Source organism: Phocoena phocoena, chromosome 13 (assembly GCF_963924675.1).
Source record: "Phocoena phocoena chromosome 13, mPhoPho1.1, whole genome shotgun sequence".
Lineage (NCBI taxonomy): Eukaryota > Metazoa > Chordata > Mammalia > Artiodactyla > Phocoenidae > Phocoena > Phocoena phocoena.
In genome coordinates, this window is record NC_089231.1 from 64,948,939 (window position 1) to 64,970,321 (window position 21,383).

Below are 21,383 nucleotides of genomic sequence, written 5' to 3' on the forward strand. Positions count from 1 at the left end.
GTTACCATTTTTTGTTGTTGCTGAGAATAATTAAGAACTACTCAGCAAATTTCAGGTATACCATGCAGTGCTGTTAACTATAGTCACCATGCTGTGCCTTAGATCTCCATAACTTATTTATCTGGGGTATTCAAAACTTTATACCCTTTGACCAATATGTTGCCATTTCCCCCCTCCCCCTCCAGCCCCTGGTAACCACCATCTACTCTCTGCTTATTAGAGTTCCACTTTTTTTAGATTCCACACAGCATAAGTGAGATCAGGCAGTATTTGTCTTTCTGGGCCTGTCTTATTTCACTTAGCATAATGACCTCCAGGTTCATCCATGTTGTTGCAAATGACAAGATTTCCTTCTTTTTAAAGGCTAGATGAAAGATTCCTCTGTACGTGTCAGTGTATATTCTCCAATTTTTCTTTATCCATTCACCCCTTAACAGACGCTTAGGTTGTTTCCATATCTTGGCTATTGTGAATAATGCTGCAATGAACATGGGATTACAGATATCTCTTCCAGATCCTGTTTTCATTTTCTTTGGATATATGCCCAGAAGTGGGATTGCTGGATCTTTCAGTGGGATTGCTCCATCATTTTAAAGGTGGGGAAACAGAGGCCCAGAGGAGGGAAGAAACAAACCCAGGGAACGAGATTGAGGTACTGGGCTGGCAGGAGCAGGAAGACCTGCTGTCAGAGTCCAGGGCGCGCACCGGGGCGAAGTGAGTTAGCCCACCACGCTGACCGTAAGCCCTGAGGCTTTGCCTCTTGCTGGCGCCAGGATCTCTGCAGCTTGTGGCCAAGAGCGTAGATGCTGGAGTCAGACTTTCTGGACCTGTAATCAACTGTGGGCCTCAATTTTCTCATCCGTAAAACAGGAAGTTCTGACACACGCTGCAACTAGGATGAGCCTTGAAGACGTTATGCTCAGTGAGATGAGCTTGGGCCTGGGGGCCCTCTGAGCCCCCCAACCCGCCTCCCCCAGGGGGACCATCCGGAGCCCCCACCCAGCCCGCAGACTCGCCGGGCTTCCGCGATTGCACCCAAGTGCGAGGCCAGAGCGCCAATGGGGAGCTACCGAGGGTGGGGGGCGCGGGCCGCGCTGCTGCTCGTCAGACCCAGCACTGGGCTTGCTGTGTTCCGTATCCCGTGCTTTGCGAGGCTGGTCCGTCCCGCCATGGGCCTGGAGCTCTACCTGGACCTGCTGTCCCAACCCTGCCGTGCCGTCTACATCTTCGCCAAGAAGAACGGCATCCCCTTCGAGCTGCGCTCCGTGGACCTGCGCAAAGGTGGGCCAGGCCCGGGTCTGGGGGACCGAGAAGTCAGTGAGGGACGAGGAGGCTGAACACCAATTGGGGGACCCCTCTCCGAGTCACCCCCGTCCTGGGGCCAGCGCCGAATAGGTGAGCCACCAGGGAGATACGAGATTGGGGGGTCCCCAAACTCTGCTTGGTCCCATGGAATGGACCACGGGGCTCAGCTGAAGCGGAGTAAAAAGTGGGGGAGGCATGAGGAAAGGAGGAGGGACACTGCGAACAGAGGGGGTGCACCTGGGCATAGGGTTGGGGCCCCAGGGAAAGGAGCAGGAGGAGGGGGCTTTAGGGGGGACGCATGGGGGATGTGGCAGAGTGAGCCCCTCCTTTGTGGCCCCAGCTGCTGATGCTCTGGCCTGGGCTGCACTGGGTCCCCCTCTGTCCTTTCCTCCTCCTCCTGCTTTGCCTTCACTTACCTTGTCCTCTGCCTCTTATTCCTACTGGAAAGGGGGGCAGCCGACGGGGAGTTATGGGAGCAGGAGGGGGACTGCAGGGGCTTGGCGAGCCCTGCACTCTGAGCAAGAGGGTTTGTTTCTCTGACGGGTCCCCAAGGTCCCAAGGGCACAGCTGGCATGGCAGCTGGGGCAGGGGACAGCAGAACTCCCTTTTTGCTGGTGGGGCAAGTAGGGCAACTCTGCCTGGCTGAGCCTTCCACCCAGGGCCCCCAGCTCGGTGGGCCTCGCCTACCATTCTGCCTTTTGCACCAGCCTGTCCTTCTGCCTGAATCGCCATCTCTTCCCAGCCTCCTCTGGGGACTGCCCACTTGTCCTGCCCAGGGGTTACCTCTGCAGAGTGTGGGGTAGGGGAGAGGGCATGGGGACAAAGGGATGTCCAAACTGGGCTGTCAGAGAGAGGGTGCAGTAGGAGGTGTGTTTCACCAGGAGAGGAGGGGAGGGTCCCTGGTGAAGGAACAGTCGGAAGGGAGGGAAAGGGAGGAGAGAGAGTGGGGCTGAGGCTGGAGGGGTAAGGTGGTAGTGGATAGTTTATGGCTTTGAGCAGCTTCCCCCTGCTCCCGTGGCAATGGGGAACCACTGAAGGCTCTTGAGCATGGCAGCAGTGATGCTTAAGTGCCCTTCAGAAGCTTCTCTCTGGCTGCATCTGAAGGAGCAGAAAACACTCATATGAGCTTGAGCAGAGGTCAGGGTCCTGGGGGACAGTGGGCTGCACCCTTCCGGGGAGCTGTGGTGGGACAAGAATGCAGAGCCTAACGACAGGGCCAGCTCTGTCCCCGGTGCCCAGGGCAGGGTGAGCAAGGGGACACTCAGGGGCCTGTGGAAGTTGGTTGCAAGTAAGTGGACACCAGGAAGAGGCCACTTGTCTGTGTTTGGTGACCCTACCTTAGAGTCCACAGGGAAAGGGGCACCGTAGGGAATCACAGTCCACTCAGGGCACCAGCCTCCCGGCCCCTGCAGTTGGGGACACCCTGCTGGGGCGCTTGTGATGCTGGCAATGGTGGAAAGGCAGTGGGTTGGGTGTCTGTGAGGGCCCAGGCAAGGAGAGGCCCCACCCTGGCTGGAGCTTCTTGAGCTCTGTTTTGGGGGCGTGCTGTTGGGGGAAGGTTATGCCCACCAGGACCTGGCAAGGGGTATCAAGGTCTTTTGCACCAGCTGGCAGAACAGCCTCCCACTCCTCCCACAGCAGCCTTTCCCACACTGGAGAGCAACCCGGGGCTGGAGAAGAGCCATGAAATTGGGGCCTGGGCCTTGAGAGGGGGGTGGCGTGGGGGGGTGGGTGCAGCCAGGCAGGGCTTGGCGTTTTCCTCCCACCACCCACCACGATGGGCTCTCTGCAGGCCAGCACCTCAGTGATGTCTTTGCCCAGGTGAACCCCCGGCAGAAGGTGCCTGCCTTGAAGGGCGGGGACTTCATTTTGACCTAGAGGTAACTGGGGAGCCGGGGCTGCTACCAGACCTCGCTAGAACCATCTCGTCCTAGCTCTCTATTTTATAGACAGGAAACTGAAGTCCTCCGAGGTGAAGGGCCCTTTGCCCAACATCCTACAGAGAGTCAGGGCTTGACCCCCCGGCTCCTGCCTGTCCACGGTTTCAGTTCACAGGGATGGTTGGAAAAGAATGCATCTGTTTTACATCTGTACCAATCCTGTGGTTGTTGGTGATGGGTCCCCGGGCAGGGGTGTGGGGCAGGGCGGCTTCATCCCCTCCAAGGTTGCCCGCTGGCCAAACTTGTGTTTTGATGCCCCATTGGTTCCATCTCTGGGCTGCCCCTTCCCTGGGTGGGCCATGCCCGTGGGAAGACCACCAGACACGTGCATGTTTTGCATCACAACAGTCCTAAGAAGTAGAAATCTCTTTAGGGAGGGTGAAATTTTTTTCCACTTCTGCCCCCTTCATCACCTAAGTCACGCCTCCCACAACAAGGGGAACCTGGAACTTTTGAACTCATCTCTGGAATCTTGAGGTGGATGCACCCCCAAAGAATTCCTCCCAGCTTCTGCCAGCACCATCTTCCTTCCTACTGCCCTTACTGTCCTGAGTTCTGTGCTGCCCACTGTTGACCTCCCAAGCGTACCTGCCAGGGGCAGCATGCAATCTCTGCATTTCTCTGTCTCTTCTCCCCTATTTTGGGAGGTGCATGGCTCCCAGGGACCTGCAGCCCTCCTCGGAGCTTCCTTGAACAATTAGTTGGGAGCAAAAAGAGCAAAAAGACAAGTGAGCTGTTCAGCTGGGTGTGAGTGCAGGGTTCCCAGTAGGGAACCTAGGCCAGTGGCAGATACAGAGGTTTTCTGCCCCTTTGGCTGGGGTGCCCAGCCCCTGGGGTATCCCGAGTTCCTGAAGGCCTTCCTATGGCCCCAAATTCCCACATTCAGTGCCCTTCCGGGTCCACCCCCGCCCCAACACCAAGGCAGTCCTCCTAACCCAGGGCAGGAAGGGAGCTGCTGGAGCGTTGTCTGTCCTGCTGGTTCATGATCCTGCAGCACCGCCCCCACCCCGCCCCACCCCGTGTTTCCAGCTGGTGCTTTAGGAACAACAAGAAAGCCTTTTTGAACCACCAGGCCATCTGGGAGGGGCTGAATGTTGGATGACGAGAGTAGATGCAGACTGGAAAGAACTGAGCTTCTTTAAGGCTCAGCTTTGATGCCATCTCCTCCAGGAAGCTCTCTCTGGTTTTCCCATCAGAAGCTGTCTCAGAACACTTGGCAGGACTTGCTGTGGGATTTCGCCTGGTGATAGGATGAGCTTGGGTATTAGCCATAGACAGACTTTCAGTTCTGCCACCAAAGGCTGTGTGCTCTGGGCAACACCCATTTCTGTTCTGAGCCCGGCTTCCTTGTCTGGAAACCGAGCAAATACCTTGGCACATGGTCAGGAAGGTTAAGGAAGGGACTCTATAAAGCCCCTAGCTCCATACTTTCCCCCACCCATCATGTCCTCCCCTCCCCCACAGTATGGCCATTCTGCTCTACCTGGCCCGCAAGTATAAGGTCCCTGACCACTGGTACCCCCAGGACCACACAGGCCTGTGCCTGTGTGGATGAGTACCTGGCCTGGCAGCACACAACCCTGTGGAGAAACTGCCTCCAGATCCTGTGGCATAAGGTGAGGTGCCCCTCCCCAGGCGGGGGCAGTGAGGACATCGCCCAAAAGGGCTTGGGCAACATCGCATTTATTCTTCCTTTCAGTTTGAATAGCTTGTATTGACCTGACTTTGACTTCCTAATCCTTCCTTCTGTTTGCTGGTAAGCCCATCTAATACATTCTTTATTCGAGATATGTAATTTTCAGTTCTAGAAATTCCATTTGGTTCTTTTTAGAGTTTCCATGTCTCTGCTGAAATTCACCATCCACTCACCCACTTGGTCCATCTTTTCTTCTAAATTCTTTAACATATTTAAAATAGTTACTTAAAAGTCTTTGTCAGCTAATTTCAACCCCTGGGTTCTCTGCGAGTCTGTCTCTACTGGTTGTTTTTTTATCCTTCTTGATTATGGGCCACATTTTCCTCTTTCTCTGTATATCTTATAATTTATCATTATGTGCTGCCATTATGTATAAAAGGAGAGTAGAGACTGAATACATAATAAGTACCCGAGAAAGGGCTTGCACTTTTCTCTATCAGGCAGTCTTGGTGGGAGGTTCCTCCCTTCCAGCTAGTCAGGAATGGGGCTGGGATGTGGCATTAGTTAGTTTCAGTTCATCTCTGGTTTCAGGTGTCCGGAGGGTGCAATCAGGTTGCTCGCTTTCCTCCAGCAGGGATTTGGAATCTAAGCACCAACTACCACCGCAAGATGGCTCTACTTTTCAGCCCTGCCCTAAGTTCCCCACGTGGCTGCTTCATCAGAAAACTCCTATGCTGATGGCAGGCTTACACCTCGGCTTGCCTGGACCCCAGGGATGAATGTGGCTTACCTAGGGAGGGCTTGTGCCCTCTGGAATTTAGTTCATTTAGTCCAGTACAAAGTGAGATATATGCAGTCTTAAATCTTCTAGTAGCCACCATTAAAAAGTAAAAAGAAACAGTTGAAATGACTATATTTTACTTAACCCAGTGTACTCAAAATAGTAAAATTTTGGCTAATAAACACATGAAAATATGTTCAGTATCACTAATCATTAGGAAAGTGCAAATTAAAACTATAATGAGAAACCACTTCATCCCCACTGGAATGGCTATTACATATATATATATATATATATATATATATATATATACACACATATATATGTGTGTATATATATGTATATATATGTGAACAAAATAACAAGTGTTGGTGAGAATAAGAAGAAATTAGAACTCTTGTGCACTGTTGATGGGAATGGTAAATAGTGCAGCTGCTGTGGAAAACAGTATGATGGTTCCTCAAAAAAATTAAAAATACAATTACCACATGACCCAGCACTTCCACTTCTGGGTATATACCCAAAATAATTGAAAGCAGGGTCTTGAAGAGATGTTCATAGCAACAATATTCACAATAGCCATTATTCACAATAGCTGTGGAAGCAACCCCAGTGTCCATCAACAATGACACTTAACTGCCCCTCAGTGGTTCTGCCTATGTTTTCCTCTAGGAGTTTTACTGTTTCTGGTCTTACGTTTAGGTCTTTAATCTTTTTTTTTTTTTTTTTTTGCGGTACGCGGGCCTCTCACTGTTGTGGCCTCTCCCGTTGAGGAGCAGAGGCTCCGGACGTGCAGGCTCAGCGGCCATGGCTCACGGGCCCAGCTGCTCCGCGGCATGTGGGATCCTCCCACACCAGGGCACAAACCCGCGTCCCCTGCATCGGCGGACTCTCAACCACTGCGCCACCAGGGAAGCCCTTTAATCCATTTTGAGTTTATCTTTTTGTACGGTGCTAGAGAATGTTCTAATTTCATTCTTTTACATGTAGCTGTCCAGTTTTCCTTGCATCACTTACTGAAGAGACTGTCTTTTCTCTGTTGTATATTCTTGCCTCCTTTGTTGTAATTGACCATAAGTGCGTGGGTTTATTTCTGGGCTCTCTATCCTGTTCCATTGATCTGTGTCTGTTTTCTGGTGTGTATTTTACATGCACAGCACATTTCACCTAAGACCAGACATATTTCAAGAGCTCAGTAACCTCTCGTTGCCAGTGGTTTCCATATCGGACAGAACAGGTTTAGGCTTTTTTCTTTCTTTTTTTGTTCTTTCTTTTATTTTCCTTTTTTTAAAGTTCTATATTCTTTGAAGACTTTAAAGAAAAATAAGGTTATTTTCTTTTCAGTGTTATGGTGGGAGCAGTGGTTTTTTTGTGTCATATCCTCATCAGAAGTGCACTCCTCATTTTTGAAAGTGTATGGCTAATTCTGGGTCATGAGTTTTATTGTGTATTCTATCATTTTTTTATATGAAAAAGGAAACATTAGAGAACAAAAGTCAAAAGACCTCTTTGTTGCCCTTGTACCTTCCTGAGGTGCCCCCTGCTCCCCAGGATCTGGTTCAAGTCCTTTCAGTTCACGATTTTCTACATTTATGAGTAGCCATAAAAATAAACTTTTGCTTTGAGTGCTTACAATTTTATATAAATGCTCTCATATCATTCTGGAACTTGCATTTTTCCATAGTGCTATGGGTGGGTCTAATTTATTTTTTTCTAACTACTCTATAGCATTTCCTGATAAGAATAAATCAGAATTTATTTATTACCCTCTTATGGTCTTCTATATTTAACGAGGAATAAAAACACTCTTTAAAACCCTAAGAACTTTGGAACCACCCCATGGGAACAGAAGGGAAATGTAGACAGTCTGCTGCTGGGGTGAGGCAGAGAATACACGGGAGGTGGACTTATGTGGGGTTTGGCAAACTAAGAGCCGTTGTTCCCCCCACCCTCCCGCTTCCCCCACCAAGGAGCAGCTTCTCCCCAGCAGCAGCCTTAGATGCTGTGCTGGCGGCCAGGTAGGAATGCTGACCCTGTGTGGCCAGCACCTTTATGTTAAAAAGAAGCTAGAAAGTTCAGGATTTTTATATGAAATGTCTCCACTTTTAAATGTCAGCAAGTGATCCATAGTTTTAAAAAGTCTGCAGCCAGGGGCTGCCCTGGTGGCGCAGTGGTTGAGAATCTGCCTGCTAATGCAGGGGACATGGGTTCGAACCCTGGTCTGGGAGGATCCCACATGCCGCGGAGCAACTAGGCCCATGAGCCACAACTACTAAGCCTGCGCGTCTGGAGCCTGTGCTCCGCAAAAAGAGAGGCCACGATAGTGAGAGGCCCGCGCACCGCGATGAAGAGTGGCCCCCGCTCGCTGCAACTAGAGAAAGCCCTCGCACAGAAACGAAGACCCAACACAGCAAAAATAATAAATTAATTAATTAATAAACTCCTACCCCCAACATCTTCTAAAAAAAAAAAAATGTCTGCAGCCAAAGGAATGTCATTAGCCCAGCACTGGCCTCCAGGCCACTGGTGGGTGATCACTGACCCTGTCTACCTTGTTGTTTGGGGGAGGAAACAGAAGCCACCAGGGCTTGTGCACAATCTTAGTCCTGTTTACCTTTCCAGAGTCCCAGGCTCCCCAAGCAACTTTACCCAACAAAACACCAGACTGAACATGAAGCTCCCTCCCCTGCTCCACATCCACTGTGTCTCCCTGACAGCTCTGGCAAGCCTGAGGCTGTTGATGGCTTCACCCCAAATGCCCTCCTCCCAGAATCCTGCACGCTACCCTTTCCTGGCTCTTCTCCCTAGTCCCTGGCAGCTCCCTGGGTCAGAAGACATCAGTTTCACGCTTGGCTTAGTCTCTTCTTGGCTGTGTGGTCTCAGGCAACTGTCTGTCTCTCTCTGGGCCTCACTTTTCCATTTACAAGATGAGCCCTGTACTATTATTGCCATATCACAGATGTGGAAATCGAGGCTCAGAGAGTTTGAGTGTTTTGCTCTAGTTCACATAGTTTATAAGCAACAAAGTTGAGACCTTAAAAGCCCATCCTCCTAATTATACTGTATGAGGTACTGATTTTATAATCTGGGGGAAAGAGATTATAAAATAATTGTTCCTAAGCCAGGCCCTCCCTCCAAAGTATGAAACTCATTGTTCAGGTCCCCTCTGAGTCATTCTCAAAGGGGTTTGAGTCCTTCTGTCAGATGCCCCAGGTTCAGATTGTGGGAGCAGGAATAGTTCCGGGAAAAGGAGTCCTTTAGGAATTTCCCTGTAGGAAAAAAAATGCGTGGAACCAGGAGGCAGCTCTAAGGGCAGGGAGACTTGCCTTCCTGCCCCTGAGGCTGGACTGGGTCCTAACCCCCCACTTTGCCTGCCCACCCACCAGGTGATGCTCCCTGTTTACCTGGGTGAGCCGGTCTCTCCCGAGATGCTGACAGCCACGCTGGCAGAGTTGGACGTGACCCTGCAGGTGCTTGAGGACAAGTTCCTCCAGAACGAGGCCTTTCTCGCTGGGTCCCACATCTCTCTGGCTGACCTGATAGCCATCACGGAGCTCATGAATGTGAGTGATGTGGGCAGTTATTGGGGGGACTAGGCAGGGGAGGTCCTGGGTGGCTGCTGAAGTCCTGCTCACACTGCCTCACCTGGCCATGGGACTGTGCTTATGTGTAGAAACCTTCTGGGGTTCTGTGGCCTCCAAACCAAGTAGATGCTGCCATACTTGGCCTCACCCGTCCATCCCCATCCTGTCCCCTGTCTCCCTACAGCCTGTGGGTGCCGGCTGCCGAGTCTTTGAAGGCTGACCCAAGCTGGCTGCGTGGCACCAGCGCGTGGAGGCGGCAGTGGGGGAGGTCCTCTTCCAGGAGGCCCATGAGGTCATCCTGAAGGCCAAGGACTCCCAGGCTGCAGACCCCACCATTAAGCGGAAGTTGATGCCTAGGGTGCTGTCCATGATCCAGTGAGCCGGGAAGCCTCTGCTCTGCCCTTGGCAGTTCACAAAGCACCTTCCTTTCCATGTCCCATGGGAGGCAGACCCAGAGAGCAGGCGTGACTTGCCTGAGTCCCACTGCCCCTCTGCTCCCTGGGCCAGGTCCCCACTCATCTTCCACAGCTGCCTAAAAGCCACGATGAGAATGGCATACCCAAACCTTGTCTCCTTTAATCACTGCATCTTCTTTTCAGTTTGGGAAATAAACCTGGGCTCAGCCTGAGCCTCTGCTTCTAACTCTGACGTGTGGTTTATTTGAACTTCCTTCTGTCCTGACCTTGGTCTTGGCCTCTATTCGAAAGACAACCCCCTTTCCTAGGCCCCATGGATCAGCTTCCCCCTAATGGTTGTCAAGAGTGAAATTAACAAATGCCCCCTTGCCTACTAGTTCTTAGAGAAAGACAGCAGGGGTATCGGGCGTCCACTGGTGTTGGCTGTAGGCATGCCAGCTATCACTTTGCTGGGCCAGTCACCCAGAACGTGGCCCTTTGGCACCAAGTATTGTAAATCACAAGTCCTGCATCTGTCCTGAGGAATTGGTCGGGAGGGGAAATCCAAACAGCAGCTCTCCTGGTCAGGACTCAGTCATGAGGGGCCTTAAATGCCACACTTAGGAGCTGCAAACCATGAACAGGAACGGAATGCTCAGCTTGCATTTTAGAATAATATTCTGCCTGCTGTTGGGGGTTGGACTGGACAGTGGCCAGGGAGGAAGCAGGGAGATTTGGATATTGCAGTAATCCGGCCAAGGGTGACTTGTGGAGGAGGGCAGTCCACTGGAGGGAGTGGAGAACATGGCCCCGCCCTGGGGGGATAGGTCTTCTTTAAACTGGGAGCCTGGGGCCCAGGAAGGCCAAGCTATTCTCAAGTTTTGCAGTAACCGATCCTCTTGCCAAGGGGTTTTCTCTGAGTCTTGGGTTTGGGGACAGGGTTTTTTACCCAGGACGCTTGCTTAGAGAATGAGGGCATCATAGCCACAGGCTTCAGGAGCTCCAGGGTTGTAGTTGGAGGGGTTTGGCCCTGCAAAGGAAGTGGGCAGGTTCCAGGCCCCCCTGCAAACCTCCAGATGGGCCCCACAGGGCTTCTGCTTTGCTGGAGGGATTAGCCGGGAGTGTAAGGAAGGTTGGGGAGGGGCGGCTTCCTGAGGTGTGGACCTAGTCTTTGCTGGGTGCAGAGGTCCACACGCCCTCCCCAGCCTCCACCCTGTGCAGTGGGCCCAGGGGAGGCCGTGGCACCTCCTTTCTCCTCCTCTATTTGTGTTTCTGGGGACACTTAAGTCCCTCCTCTTTCAGCCCCCTCCGCGAGTGGGAGAAGGTGGCTTGGGCCAACACTTTCGACTCTAAATTCACTGAGTGTCTGCGCTGGAAGCGCCCTCAACGTCGTCCCCCCAGTATCATCCCCCCGCCCCATTTGACTCAGGTAGACATTGAGGTCCGGGTTAGGGGACTGACCTGCCGGCGAGAAACTGTCAGAGTCCGTCTCCCTGTACCCTCCCCACCAGGGAAGGGACCCCAGCCCAGAAGCCCTGAGAGGGAAGGCGGGAGAGCGAGGCCGCCGCTGATTGGTCCAAAGTTCTCCGGCACCATCCAATGGGCGGGGAAGGCGCGGCCCGGCTCGATTAATCAGGCTGCGCGCGGCCGCCGGCTGGGTAGCCGGTGGTCCCTGCCCGCCGTTTCTGCCCCAGTCCCGCACTAATCCTAACCCCCGCCCTCGCCATGGGCCTGCAGCTCTACCTGGACTTGCTGTCCCAGCCTTGCCGCGCCGTCTATATCTTCGCCAAGAAGAACGGCATCCCCTTCGAGCTGCGCACCGTGGACCTGCTCAAAGGTGGGCCCGGCAGGCAGGCCCGGGGTCTGGGCCCCTGTGTGCACTTGGACTCCCGGGGCCCCACGGTCAGGCGGCCTGCGCAGACAGACGGCAAGAGACAGACTCCAGTCGGAAACCGTGGCTTCGCCTATAAGTTGTATAGTTTCAGAGTCTTGACCTTTGTTTAGTGAATACTAACCATTCTTCAAAATACAGGTTAGGAAGGAGCAGAGCAGGTAGAGAGCAGTGGGTGTGTGGGGGTGTGGGGCCGCGGGAAGTGGAGTGACAGCTCCAACACCTTCACACCTGGGCTTGGAGGAAACAGTGAACTGCCTCCTCATTCCCAGTGGAAGCAGCCCCCATCTCTTAAGTTTCTGGGTCTGCTGGCAGGAGGAGGTTGGACACCTGCATCTGGTCTCCTCTTTACTCCTACCTATGCCTGCCTAGGTCCCCTCCACTTACACAGAATCCGGGGAGGGGGCAGGGCTGTAACTGGACAGTAGGATAAGCTCTGGATTCAGAGCCCCTCTGGCAGGCCCGGAGGGAGACCCCTGCTTGGCTGAGCCTGCCCACCTTCTGCCTCTGGTGCCCCAGCGTGAGCCACCAGCTGCTTTGATGCCAGCTTGCTCTGACTTTTCAATGCTCCTTGGGGTGGGGGCTGGGCACAGAGGCAATTTCTAGAGGGAGGATGGGTAGGGGTGATTCCGTCCATGCAGTAGAAGGGCAAAGAGGCCCACAGGCGGTCGTACGGCCAGGCTGGATCCCGGCTCCACTGAAGCCCTCCGACTCCACATACATTATTTGGTGTACCGTCTGCACTGGCCCGGGACAGGGAGGTATGCAGATGTGATTCAGACCTGGGAACCCCTGTGGAGGAGGAGCCTTGAAGGTTTGGCACAAGAAAGAAAGAGGAGCTGACCTGCAGGAGGTTGAGTGGCTGAGTCGGGCAGGTATTGCTGGTGAGAGCGAGGTTTGCTGAGGGCCGGGAGCAGGTGTGGCTGGAGCTCTGGGGTGTAGACAGGTCACCAAGTTTGCATAGAGAGGGGGACTGCAGTGGACAAGCCTAGAGCCCGGGGAGGAGGCTAGAGTGTGTGATGCGTGGATGGAGTTGGCTGGGGCTGGGGTGGATTACAGCTGCAGTGAATCACCCTCCTCCCAAGTCCAAGCTGAGATGCTACTTGACCCAGGTTCCAAGGTGGGGCGAGTGGACACAGGAAGGGGGGACCTCTGGCAGGCTCAGCGTGTATGATCTGCTGACCAGCAGAGTGGCCTCGTCTTCTCTGATGCCCCACCTGGTTGGAGGCCTCAGAAAGTTGGTGCCTGGACATTGGGGTAGGGGGTGGGCAGAGACCTCAGAGGGCTCAGAGTTCTCCCCACCTGCCTCACTGGTCTCTCCCACAGGCCAGCACTACAGCGATGACTTTGCCCAGGTGAACCCCCTGAGGAAGGTGCCAGCCTTGAAGGATGGGGACTTCACCTTGGCTGAGAGGTAACGGGTCCCTTGGCTGCACCAGTCAGCCATCTGTGTGTCCACCGTTGATGGCTTGGATCGTGGCTTCTGTGCCCTGAGCTCCTTACCAGCCCGAGGGTGGAGAGTGGATTGAAGTCAGCAGAGCTGCCCAGGGCTGGGAGGGGCGCCTGGTCATCCTCCTGTTGCTGTCCCTGCCCTGGAGATGTTGGAGAATGGTATTGGAGTCGCTCTCATCCTTCGGGACACATGTTGGGCACTGCTTCCTCATGGGAGATTTCTCTGAGCATACACCCACTTTCTGAAATCACATGACATTTTGTTTTTCAGTTGGTGCCCTTAGTTCTGATGATAGGATGGCCCAACATAGAGCTGTGTGATCCTGGCTGTCACTTAACCTCTCTGAGCCTCACACTCCTACTCTGTACCAGAAACAGTGAAATGTTCCACCCCCAGGAGCTGGGGAAAGATGTGTGAGGAGCAGGGACCGGCCTCACCCAGGGCCTGGCCCCTGTGGAATGGTTAAAGAGTGACTGGGGCATGTCCCCTGCACCCACCGTGTCCCCCAGTGTGGCCATCCTGCTGTATCTGACCCGCAAGTATGAGACCCCCGACCACTGGTACCCCCAGGACCTGCAGGCCCGAGCCCGTGTGGATGAGTACCTGGCGTGGCAGCACACGGCCCTGCGAACAAGCTGCACCCGGACCATGTGGCAGAAGGTGAGCTTCGGAGCAGGGAGCCCTTCCTTGGTGACCAGGGGATGGTGCTTTCTGTCTAAAGCATTCCATTCAGACCTGAGACCTGAGAACACTAAATTCTAGAATGCCAGAGATGCTCCAGGGCAACCAACTTGTTTCCCAGAGAGGAAACCAAGGCACAGAGCCTGGGAATGACTCCCCCAATACGTCTTGGTTCCTGAGCTGCTGGAAATTAATCTTCTGCCCTTTTGCACACTCCAGGCTGCCTGGGAATATTGTCTTTTGGGAGAGAAAAGAATCAAACCTTCACTTTGCTACACATGTACTTTCCAGATGGAGAGGTGTTAAGCGAAAAACCTCAAAGTAGGAAGAAATAAGATATTTCACTAAATGTTGATCTGATTTCTGGGTATGCAAGGATTTATAAGCCTAGTAACAGTGGGAGACTTAAAGAAAAGGCTAATCGATTTTACACAAAATCTGTGTAAGAAAAAAAAAGAATGAAAACAAGCAAAACTGGGAAAGATCTTGGCAAAGAAATGTTAGAAAGAACATTAAAAAATTTTTTTTAATTTTTATTTTTGGCTGCATTGGGTCTTCGTTGCTGCGTGCGGGCTTTCTCCAGTTGTGGTGAGCGGGGGCTACTCTTCATTGCGGTGCGCGGGCTTCTCATTGCAGTGGCTTCTCTTGTTGCAGAGCACCGGTTCTAGGCGCACGGGATTCAGTAGTTGTGGCATGCAGGCTTCAGTAGTTGCAGAGTGCGGGCTCAGTAGTTGTGGTGCACGGGCTTAGCTGCTCTGCGGCATGTGGGATCTTCCCAGACCAGGGCTCGAACCCGTGTCCCCTGCACTGGTGGGTGGATTCTTAACCACTATGCCACCGGAGAAGTCCAGAACCCACATGCCGCAACTACGGAAGCCCACGCGCCTACAGCCCGTGCTCTGAAACAAGCGAAGCCACCAAAATGAGAAACCTGCGCACCACAAGGAAGAGTAGCCCCCACTCGCCGCAACTAGAGAAAGCCTGGGCGCAGCAACAAAGACCCAACGCAGCAATAAATAAATAAATATGCTTAAAAAAAAATAAGACGCTCTTAGAAGCCCATCAAAACACAGGAGAAAAATGCGCAGAAGAAACCAGCAGAGATGTAACTGAAGGACAGAGAGAAAGGGTCAATAAATGGATGAAAACATGTAACTTCAGTAAAAATCAAGCAAATGCACATTAAAAGAGCATGCAGATACCATTTTTACTTATCAAATGTGCAGAGATTTTTGAAATGTGAACTCTGAGTTATTATTGGTAAAGCACTTAGTGTCTGGCACAGAGCAGGCTCCCTGCGTGTGTGAGGGAGTGTGAGCTGGCCCCTGTTGCATGTATGGAACCACTGTTCTGGGGGCCCATTTGTTGTTGTTGTTTTTGGCCATGCAGCTGGTGGGATCTTAGTTCCCTGACCAGAGGTGAAACCCAGGCCCTTGGCAGTGAGCGCGGAAGTCTAACCACTGGACTGCCAGGGAATTCCCTCTGGGGGTCCATTTGGCACAAAGAAGGTTTCCATAGCTTTACAAGCTGTGGTGGGGGAGGAAGCCCGGTGCATTTGAGGGCAGAATGGAGAGAAGTCCAGGAGAGTGAGTGTAGATGTTTGCTACTCAGAGTGTGGGCCATGGGCCAGGAGCATGAGCGTCACCTGGGAGCTTGGAAATGCAGAGCCTCAGGCCCCACCCAGGTGTACTGATTAGGACCGTACACTTGAACCACATCCCAGAGGGATCTGCACACACATTCCCATTTTAGAAGCCTGGGGTGGAGTGGGAGGTGGGGTGGGAGAGGATGGCTGCTGCCCTGTGTTGAGGCCTTTGCAGTGAGGGCACTAGGGAGCCATGGAAGGCTTTATGCAGGGAGAAGATATGGGCAGACTGGGATTGCCGAAGTATCCCCCGACTGCCCGATGTGATGACCCAGGAAGAGGTGGAGGCTATCTGTGCCTGAGTAAGGGTTAAGGCCTGGGCTGGTAGTGGCTGTGGGTGGGAAATGGTAGATGGGAGTGAGGAGAAATGCAAAGGATGGCTGATAGGTGGAATGAGAGCAGGCACCATGCTGGGCCTTGGGCAGACCCTGAGCCCTCCCTCTGCATGCCCGCCTACCAGATGTTGTTCCCTGTGTTCCTGGGCCAACGGGTGCCCCCTGAGACACTGGCATCTACTCTGGCTGAGCTGGACAGGTGCCTGCAGCTGCTTGAGGACAAGTTCCTGAAGGATCAGGACTTCCTGTCTGGGCCTCACATCTCAGTGGCAGACCTGGTGGCCATCACAGAGCTGATGCATGTGAGTGTCGTGGGGTGAGGGGCCAGCTGGGCATTGGGGTACCCTTGGAGAGAGCCAGTGTACCAGCTCACATTGCCCTTTCTGGCTGGGGGGCCCTGGGTGGGTCACTTCCCCCTCTGAGCCTCAGTGTCCTCATCTGTAAAAAGAGGCTTAAAAACCCCACCCTGCAGGCTTATTGAGCAGCTTCTCGGTATTTCCTGGAGGAGAACCCCCAGCCTATCACCCGTGTGGCAGAGGAGGGAAAATCCACCAGAGGGATCCCTAAGTTGGGACATGCTGCCTTGTGCTTCTCTGGGTCCCACCCCTCCACCCGGCTTCCTCTCCCATAGCCTGTCAGCGCCGGCTGTGACATCTTCAAAAACCGGCCTAAGCTGGCTGCGTGGCGCAAGCGCGTGGAAGCTGCGGTGGGGGAGGACCTCTTCCAGGAGGCCCACGCGGTCATCATGAAGGCTAAGGACCTGCCTCCAGCCGACACTGCCATGAAGGAGAGGCTGAAGCCCTTGGCGCAGCTTTTGTTGCAGTGAGTACCGGGTGGGCTTGCAGAGCCACCATTGGCGGAGCTCTGTCCTCAGAATAAAGAAATGGCACTGCCTCCCCTCGGCTGTGAGCGAGACACCTTCGCAGCATCCAGTCCACAGTGCCTTCCACACGCCAGTCCTGTGTTCCTTCTTCTGTCTGCCTGCCAACTTCACCCTTACCCCTTGCACGCTGACTTCCATGTAACCTCTGGAAATAGCTTTAGTAAACACAGATGTGACTCTGACCCCGCGGCCCTCTTCTGTTTGAAACTTACCCTGGTGCCTCACTGCCCTGAGGCTAAAGGACTAAGGACGAGTCACTGAACTTTACATTTGAGGCCTTGCCCCCGTCCCTCCAGGGCACCCCCTCTGGTTTCCCCCAGTAGCCCACCATTTTCCTGGCTCCACCCCCCCACCCCAGCACCAACTCCCAGCTTCCTCCTTGGCCTCCTGGCCTTGGCTCAGCCTATTTCTGCTGCTTACCGGGCTCCCTTACCGGGCTCCCCCTCACCCTTCCTGCCTGGTGCTCTTCCTGGTCTTTTGGCATTTGTTACCATGTCCTTCTCCAGGGAGAATTCCTCCAACTTCTCACCCTAGGCCAAGTCAGGTGACCCCTCTGGGCTCCTCAGCCTCTTCAAAGCTTCCCTCCCTCAGCCCTGGCAGGGAGCTGGTTCCATGCCCCCTGGACTGGCACATGTCACAGTTGACTTGGTAAAGAGAGTCACAATCAGGAATCATCTCAGTCTCCTGGGTCTGTCTCCTCCCTCTGGGGTGACGCTGTCTCCCACAGGTGGGGTGCAGGGCTGGTTCATGAACCTCCTTGCAGGGAGGGAAGTATCAGGTTAGTTCCTGGCCCTCCTGGTGCTGCTGAGGGGCTTTGCTCTCCCATGCCTACTCATAACCCCGGCCACTGTCTTCTCCACGCTACATCCTGGGTCCCAGACTTGTCACCTGTCCCTCAGGATGGTCACAATCTACCTGTCTTGTGTCCTAGACCCTCTGATATCTGAATCATCTAATAAAGGAAGGAGACAGGGTCATGGACAGACAGAGCCTCAGCCTGCCTGCCTCCCATAGAGGCTCCTTTAATATGTGCACTTAAATAGAATTTTAGATGTGTAATTGAAATTGTTCATATACACCCATACAATTTCAATTATCTTTGTCATTTACAATTCAAACAGCTTTACAACGTAGATGAGAGTACCATGTTTGGCTACCTCAACAGACTTACACGGTTTTTTCGTTTTAATTAATTAATTAATTTGGCCGCATTGGTCCTTTCTTGCTGTGAGCAGGCTTTCTCTAGTTGTGGTGAGTGGGGGCTACTCTTTGTTGTGGTGCACGGGCTTCTCATTGTGGTGGCTTCTCTTGTTGCGGAGCATGGGCTGTAGGCACATGGGCTTCAGTAGTTGTGGCTCATGGGCTCTAGAGCGCAGGCTCAGTAGTTGAGTGCACGGGCTTAGTTGCTCCGTGGCATGTAGGATCTTCCCGGACTAGGGCTCGAACCTGTGTCCCCTGCATTGGCAGGTGGATTCTAAACCACTGCACCACCAGGGAAGTCCGACTTCCACATTTTAAATAACAACTTTTGTTTCACCTATAAAAACATAGGGTCCTGTAAACATTGCTGGTAATTCTACTGGGACTTGGCGGCTCTCACCCCCCGGTGGGCTGTCCTTCACCGTGAGGTAAGGTTGGCACAGGCACAAGAGGCCACAAAGGTAGATGTCTTTGGGGGCCAGGTAGGGATGCAGGGAGCCCGAGGGTCTCTGCCCAGCCCCACTCGAGCCCACATGTATCACCAGGTGACCTGATCAAGAGAAATGCAGATTCACACATGGAGCGTGAAGTTGCTTGACTTGGAGGCAACCCATTTAAAAATAATTTTAAGCCTCCGTGACGATGTAACGTTTTTAGGGTGGAGACTGGGGAGGGCTTCTACAGGTGTGTGTGTTTGGGGGGGGTGTTCAGACCTCCATCTAAATATTGGCTAAGAAGCAGAAGACCGCAGCAGCGCCCGAAAGCTGCAGGAGACCGGAAACCTCGGCCAGTGTGGCTGGAGCGGGGGGCGGGGCCTGTCGTGTGGGCGGGGCCTGGAGCGGCCAATGTCTCCTGGGGGGTGGGGTTACTCGGAGCCGGACGGGCTACAGCACTTCCGGAAATCAGCGCCGTAGCACGCGGAGACTGTCGGCCGAAGCCGGGGGGTGTAGTCTAGGCAGCCAATCGGGGGGCGCTGTGTACCTGCCCAGCCAATGAGGAGCGGGTTTCCGCGGCGCCCCCCCCCCCCCCGCTCCCCACAGCCCTGCCCTGGAGATCACCCACCTGGATTCCGTGCTTTCTTTCTCCCTGGCGGCCTTTCGCGCGCCTTCCCGCTAGAAATGCCGTTCGTTGAGCTGGACACGAACTTGCCCGCCGGCCGTGTGCCCGCGGGACTAGAGAAGCGGCTCTGCGCCGCCACTGCCGCCATCCTGGGCAAGCCTGAGGACGTGAGTATGGGCAGGGGAGCACGGAGAGGGAGGAGGTTGGCGGATGGAGTCGGGCTCTGTCCGCGCTTCGGCTTCCCCACCGCGACCCTGACTCTTCCGCGCCCGCCTCCCGTCAAGTCTGACCTCCCGCTCTCCAAGACCCCGCGGCTCCACCCGCCACGTCTGCTCCCTGTCGCCTTGCCCAGCCATGACCCCGACGTGACCTCCAAGGACCCCGGCCCGTGCCCCCGGCCGTGATCCCGCGGGGCCTGCGCTCTCCCACTCCGCGCTCCCCGGTCCTCAGCACCATCCCGGCCTACACTGGCCTCAGGCGAAACTTTCGTGTCACCGCAGCGCGTGAACGTGACGGTGCGGCCCGGCCTGGCCATGGCGATGAACGGCTCGACGGAGCCCGGCGCGCAGCTGCTCGTCTCCTCCATCGGTGTGGTGGGCACGGCCGAGGAGAACCGCGGCCACAGTGCCCGCCTCTTCGAGTTTCTCACCAAGGAGCTGGACCTGGCCCAGGACCGGTGAGTAGGGGCAGGGAGAGGACCCTCTTGGGACTGCTGCGAGACGGGGCAGGGATCCGACTTGAGGCCCTTCCTAAGGTTGGGGAAAAAATTAATTCCCCACCCTTCGCTAGAAGGATGTGGTGCCGCAGGGCCCCTTGCGCCCCCCGGTGGTGGGCCCACCTTGAGAGTGGTAGTGGAATTGAGTGAATTCCTGGCTCTGTAGTGGTCCCTGTGACACCTGGGCAAGGTGTGGCCTCCAGGACCTCAGTGTTTCCATCTGTGAAGTGGGAAGGCTCTCCTTTAACCACTCCCTGGGGGTACTGCATGGGATGGCACTATACTGCACCTGCCTTGACACCTGGTAGGGCAGGATGTTGTTACCCTGACAAAACCAAGGCCATTTATCATCTGCCTTCAGGCTTCCCCACATCTTAGGGAAACAGGTGTAATTTTCTAGAGCGTCTCCAAGCTGGTCGAGGAATTCTGGGTATGTCCTGAGGCTGTGACCTTTGGGCCTATAGCCCAATTAGGTCCCAGGTAAGGTTCCTGGGAGGGCCACAGAGTAGTGGAAAGAGCATTGGCCTGAATGTCTGGAGACCTGGGTTGTGGGTCCCATGCAGCTGGATGATCCAGACAAACCTGGAAGTGAACCATCTCTGGTTTGTAGCCTTCTCTTCTCTGAATAGAGAGGCATGGATTAAACGATTCCCAAGAACACCTACAGCTCCCAAACCTGGGACTCTGTGGCAAGGTTAAAGTTTCTTCCTGGGTGAAAAATATTCCTGAGCCAAGTCCATGCCTGCAAGGAACTAAGTATATGAGAAGCTTGAAAGAACCTTCCAGAATGGAGCCTTCATTGGCCCAGAAAGGCTGGTGAAGAATGGTTACTTCTGGGGGGTGCTCAGACCTGGTCCTCAAGCTGGGGAGTGATAATAATTCTAACAACATAAGTAATGTGTAATTTACCATGTGCCAGATACTCCATAGGTAACTCACATGCCTGATCCCATTTGATCCTTAGAAGTTTTGTCCCCCTCTCCATACCCCTCGTGTGGACATGCCATCCCCATGAGGTAGATACCTCCGTTATGCCTATTTACAAATGGGAAAACAGGTTGTCACATATACCTCCTTGGTCCCAGGCTATCCCAAGTATCCTGTTTCTTCACAAGGAACTTCCTATCACTTCTGTGAGAGGGGCACACTCACTCACTCCACAGACATTACAGGGGTGATGGGGGGAATCACCTTGTGCCTGGCCTTCTTGAGCCAGGCTTTGCAAAAACAGGCAGCTTGGGCACTGCGCATGCCCCCATGGGGCCTGCAGTTTGGAAGACAGGGCTCCCCTGTGAACCCACAGACAGAGTATACAGTGACCACAGAGGCCGCCATGTTGAGAGTCTGTTCTTGGTGGGTGATGATGATGTGCAGTCACCATCCCAACCTTGACATGCCCACTGCCCTGTCGGGGGTTGGGCAGAGAGCATTAATGGGTTGAGACAGGCTTGCAAAATGCCTGGTGGGCTAAGGCAGGCTGGCCTGAGAGCCCATGGTGGGAGTACCTGGCTAGGGGTCTTGGAATGTGAGGCATTAGCCAAGGAGCTGATGACATCTTTTTCTCTGTCTCCTGAAGGATAATTATCCGCTTTCTCCCCTTGGAGCCCTGGCAGATCGGCAAGAAGGGGACAGTCATGACCTTTTTATGATCGGCGTGGAGGGCATCCAGGGCATCTGTGAGCTAGCAGCCCCTTCCAGAGAGGCCTCCTGGCAGAGTGAGGGCCTGGTGGATACCAGCTTCTGGCACCCCCACTTGCAGACAGGCCTGTGACCTCACGGTCCTCTTCCCCATCCTTATGACAAATAAATGAAGAGCGTTGTCTCTCAAACATGACTTCTCTACTTCCCTTTACCCTCCTCCGGCATTCTGGGCCACCCTG

General features: G+C 53.9%; 2 protein-coding genes and 1 pseudogene across 2 annotated transcripts; all 3 read left to right on the top strand.

Moving 5' to 3' along the window:
- Positions 1-1,169: 1,169 nt before the first annotated feature.
- On the top strand, positions 1,170-9,625 carry LOC136133243 (glutathione S-transferase theta-1-like; annotated as a pseudogene).
- Positions 9,626-11,366: 1,741 nt separating this feature from the next.
- On the top strand, positions 11,367-18,845 carry LOC136132605 (glutathione S-transferase theta-3-like). The gene is made up of 6 exons (XM_065889497.1): positions 11,367-11,478; positions 12,859-12,946; positions 13,495-13,645; positions 15,772-15,948; positions 16,278-16,468; positions 18,770-18,845. Exons 1-6 carry the CDS (start codon positions 11,367-11,369, stop codon positions 18,843-18,845), a joined length of 795 nt encoding a protein of 264 aa, XP_065745569.1.
- DDT (D-dopachrome tautomerase) lies at positions 18,814-21,337 on the top strand. The gene is made up of 3 exons (XM_065890126.1): positions 18,814-18,955; positions 19,289-19,464; positions 21,080-21,337. Exons 1-3 carry the CDS (start codon positions 18,848-18,850, stop codon positions 21,150-21,152), a joined length of 357 nt encoding a protein of 118 aa, XP_065746198.1. The 5' UTR covers positions 18,814-18,847; the 3' UTR covers positions 21,153-21,337.
- The last annotated feature ends 46 nt before the right edge of the window (positions 21,338-21,383 follow it).

Coding starts and splice junctions, on each gene's coding strand:
- LOC136132605 (XM_065889497.1), top strand. CDS start 11,367: ATGGGCCTGCAGCTCTACCTGGACTTGCTGTCCCAGCCTTGCCGCGCC. Junction 13,646..15,771: donor CCCGGACCATGTGGCAGAAG/GTGAGCTTCGGA, acceptor CCCGCCTACCAG/ATGTTGTTCCCTGTGTTCCT. Junction 16,469..18,769: donor TTGGCGCAGCTTTTGTTGCA/GTGAGTACCGGG, acceptor CGCTCCCCACAG/CCCTGCCCTGGAGATCACCC.
- DDT (XM_065890126.1), top strand. CDS start 18,848: ATGCCGTTCGTTGAGCTGGACACGAACTTGCCCGCCGGCCGTGTGCCC. Junction 18,956..19,288: donor TCCTGGGCAAGCCTGAGGAC/GTGAGTATGGGC, acceptor GTGTCACCGCAG/CGCGTGAACGTGACGGTGCG. Junction 19,465..21,079: donor CTGGACCTGGCCCAGGACCG/GTGAGTAGGGGC, acceptor TGTCTCCTGAAG/GATAATTATCCGCTTTCTCC.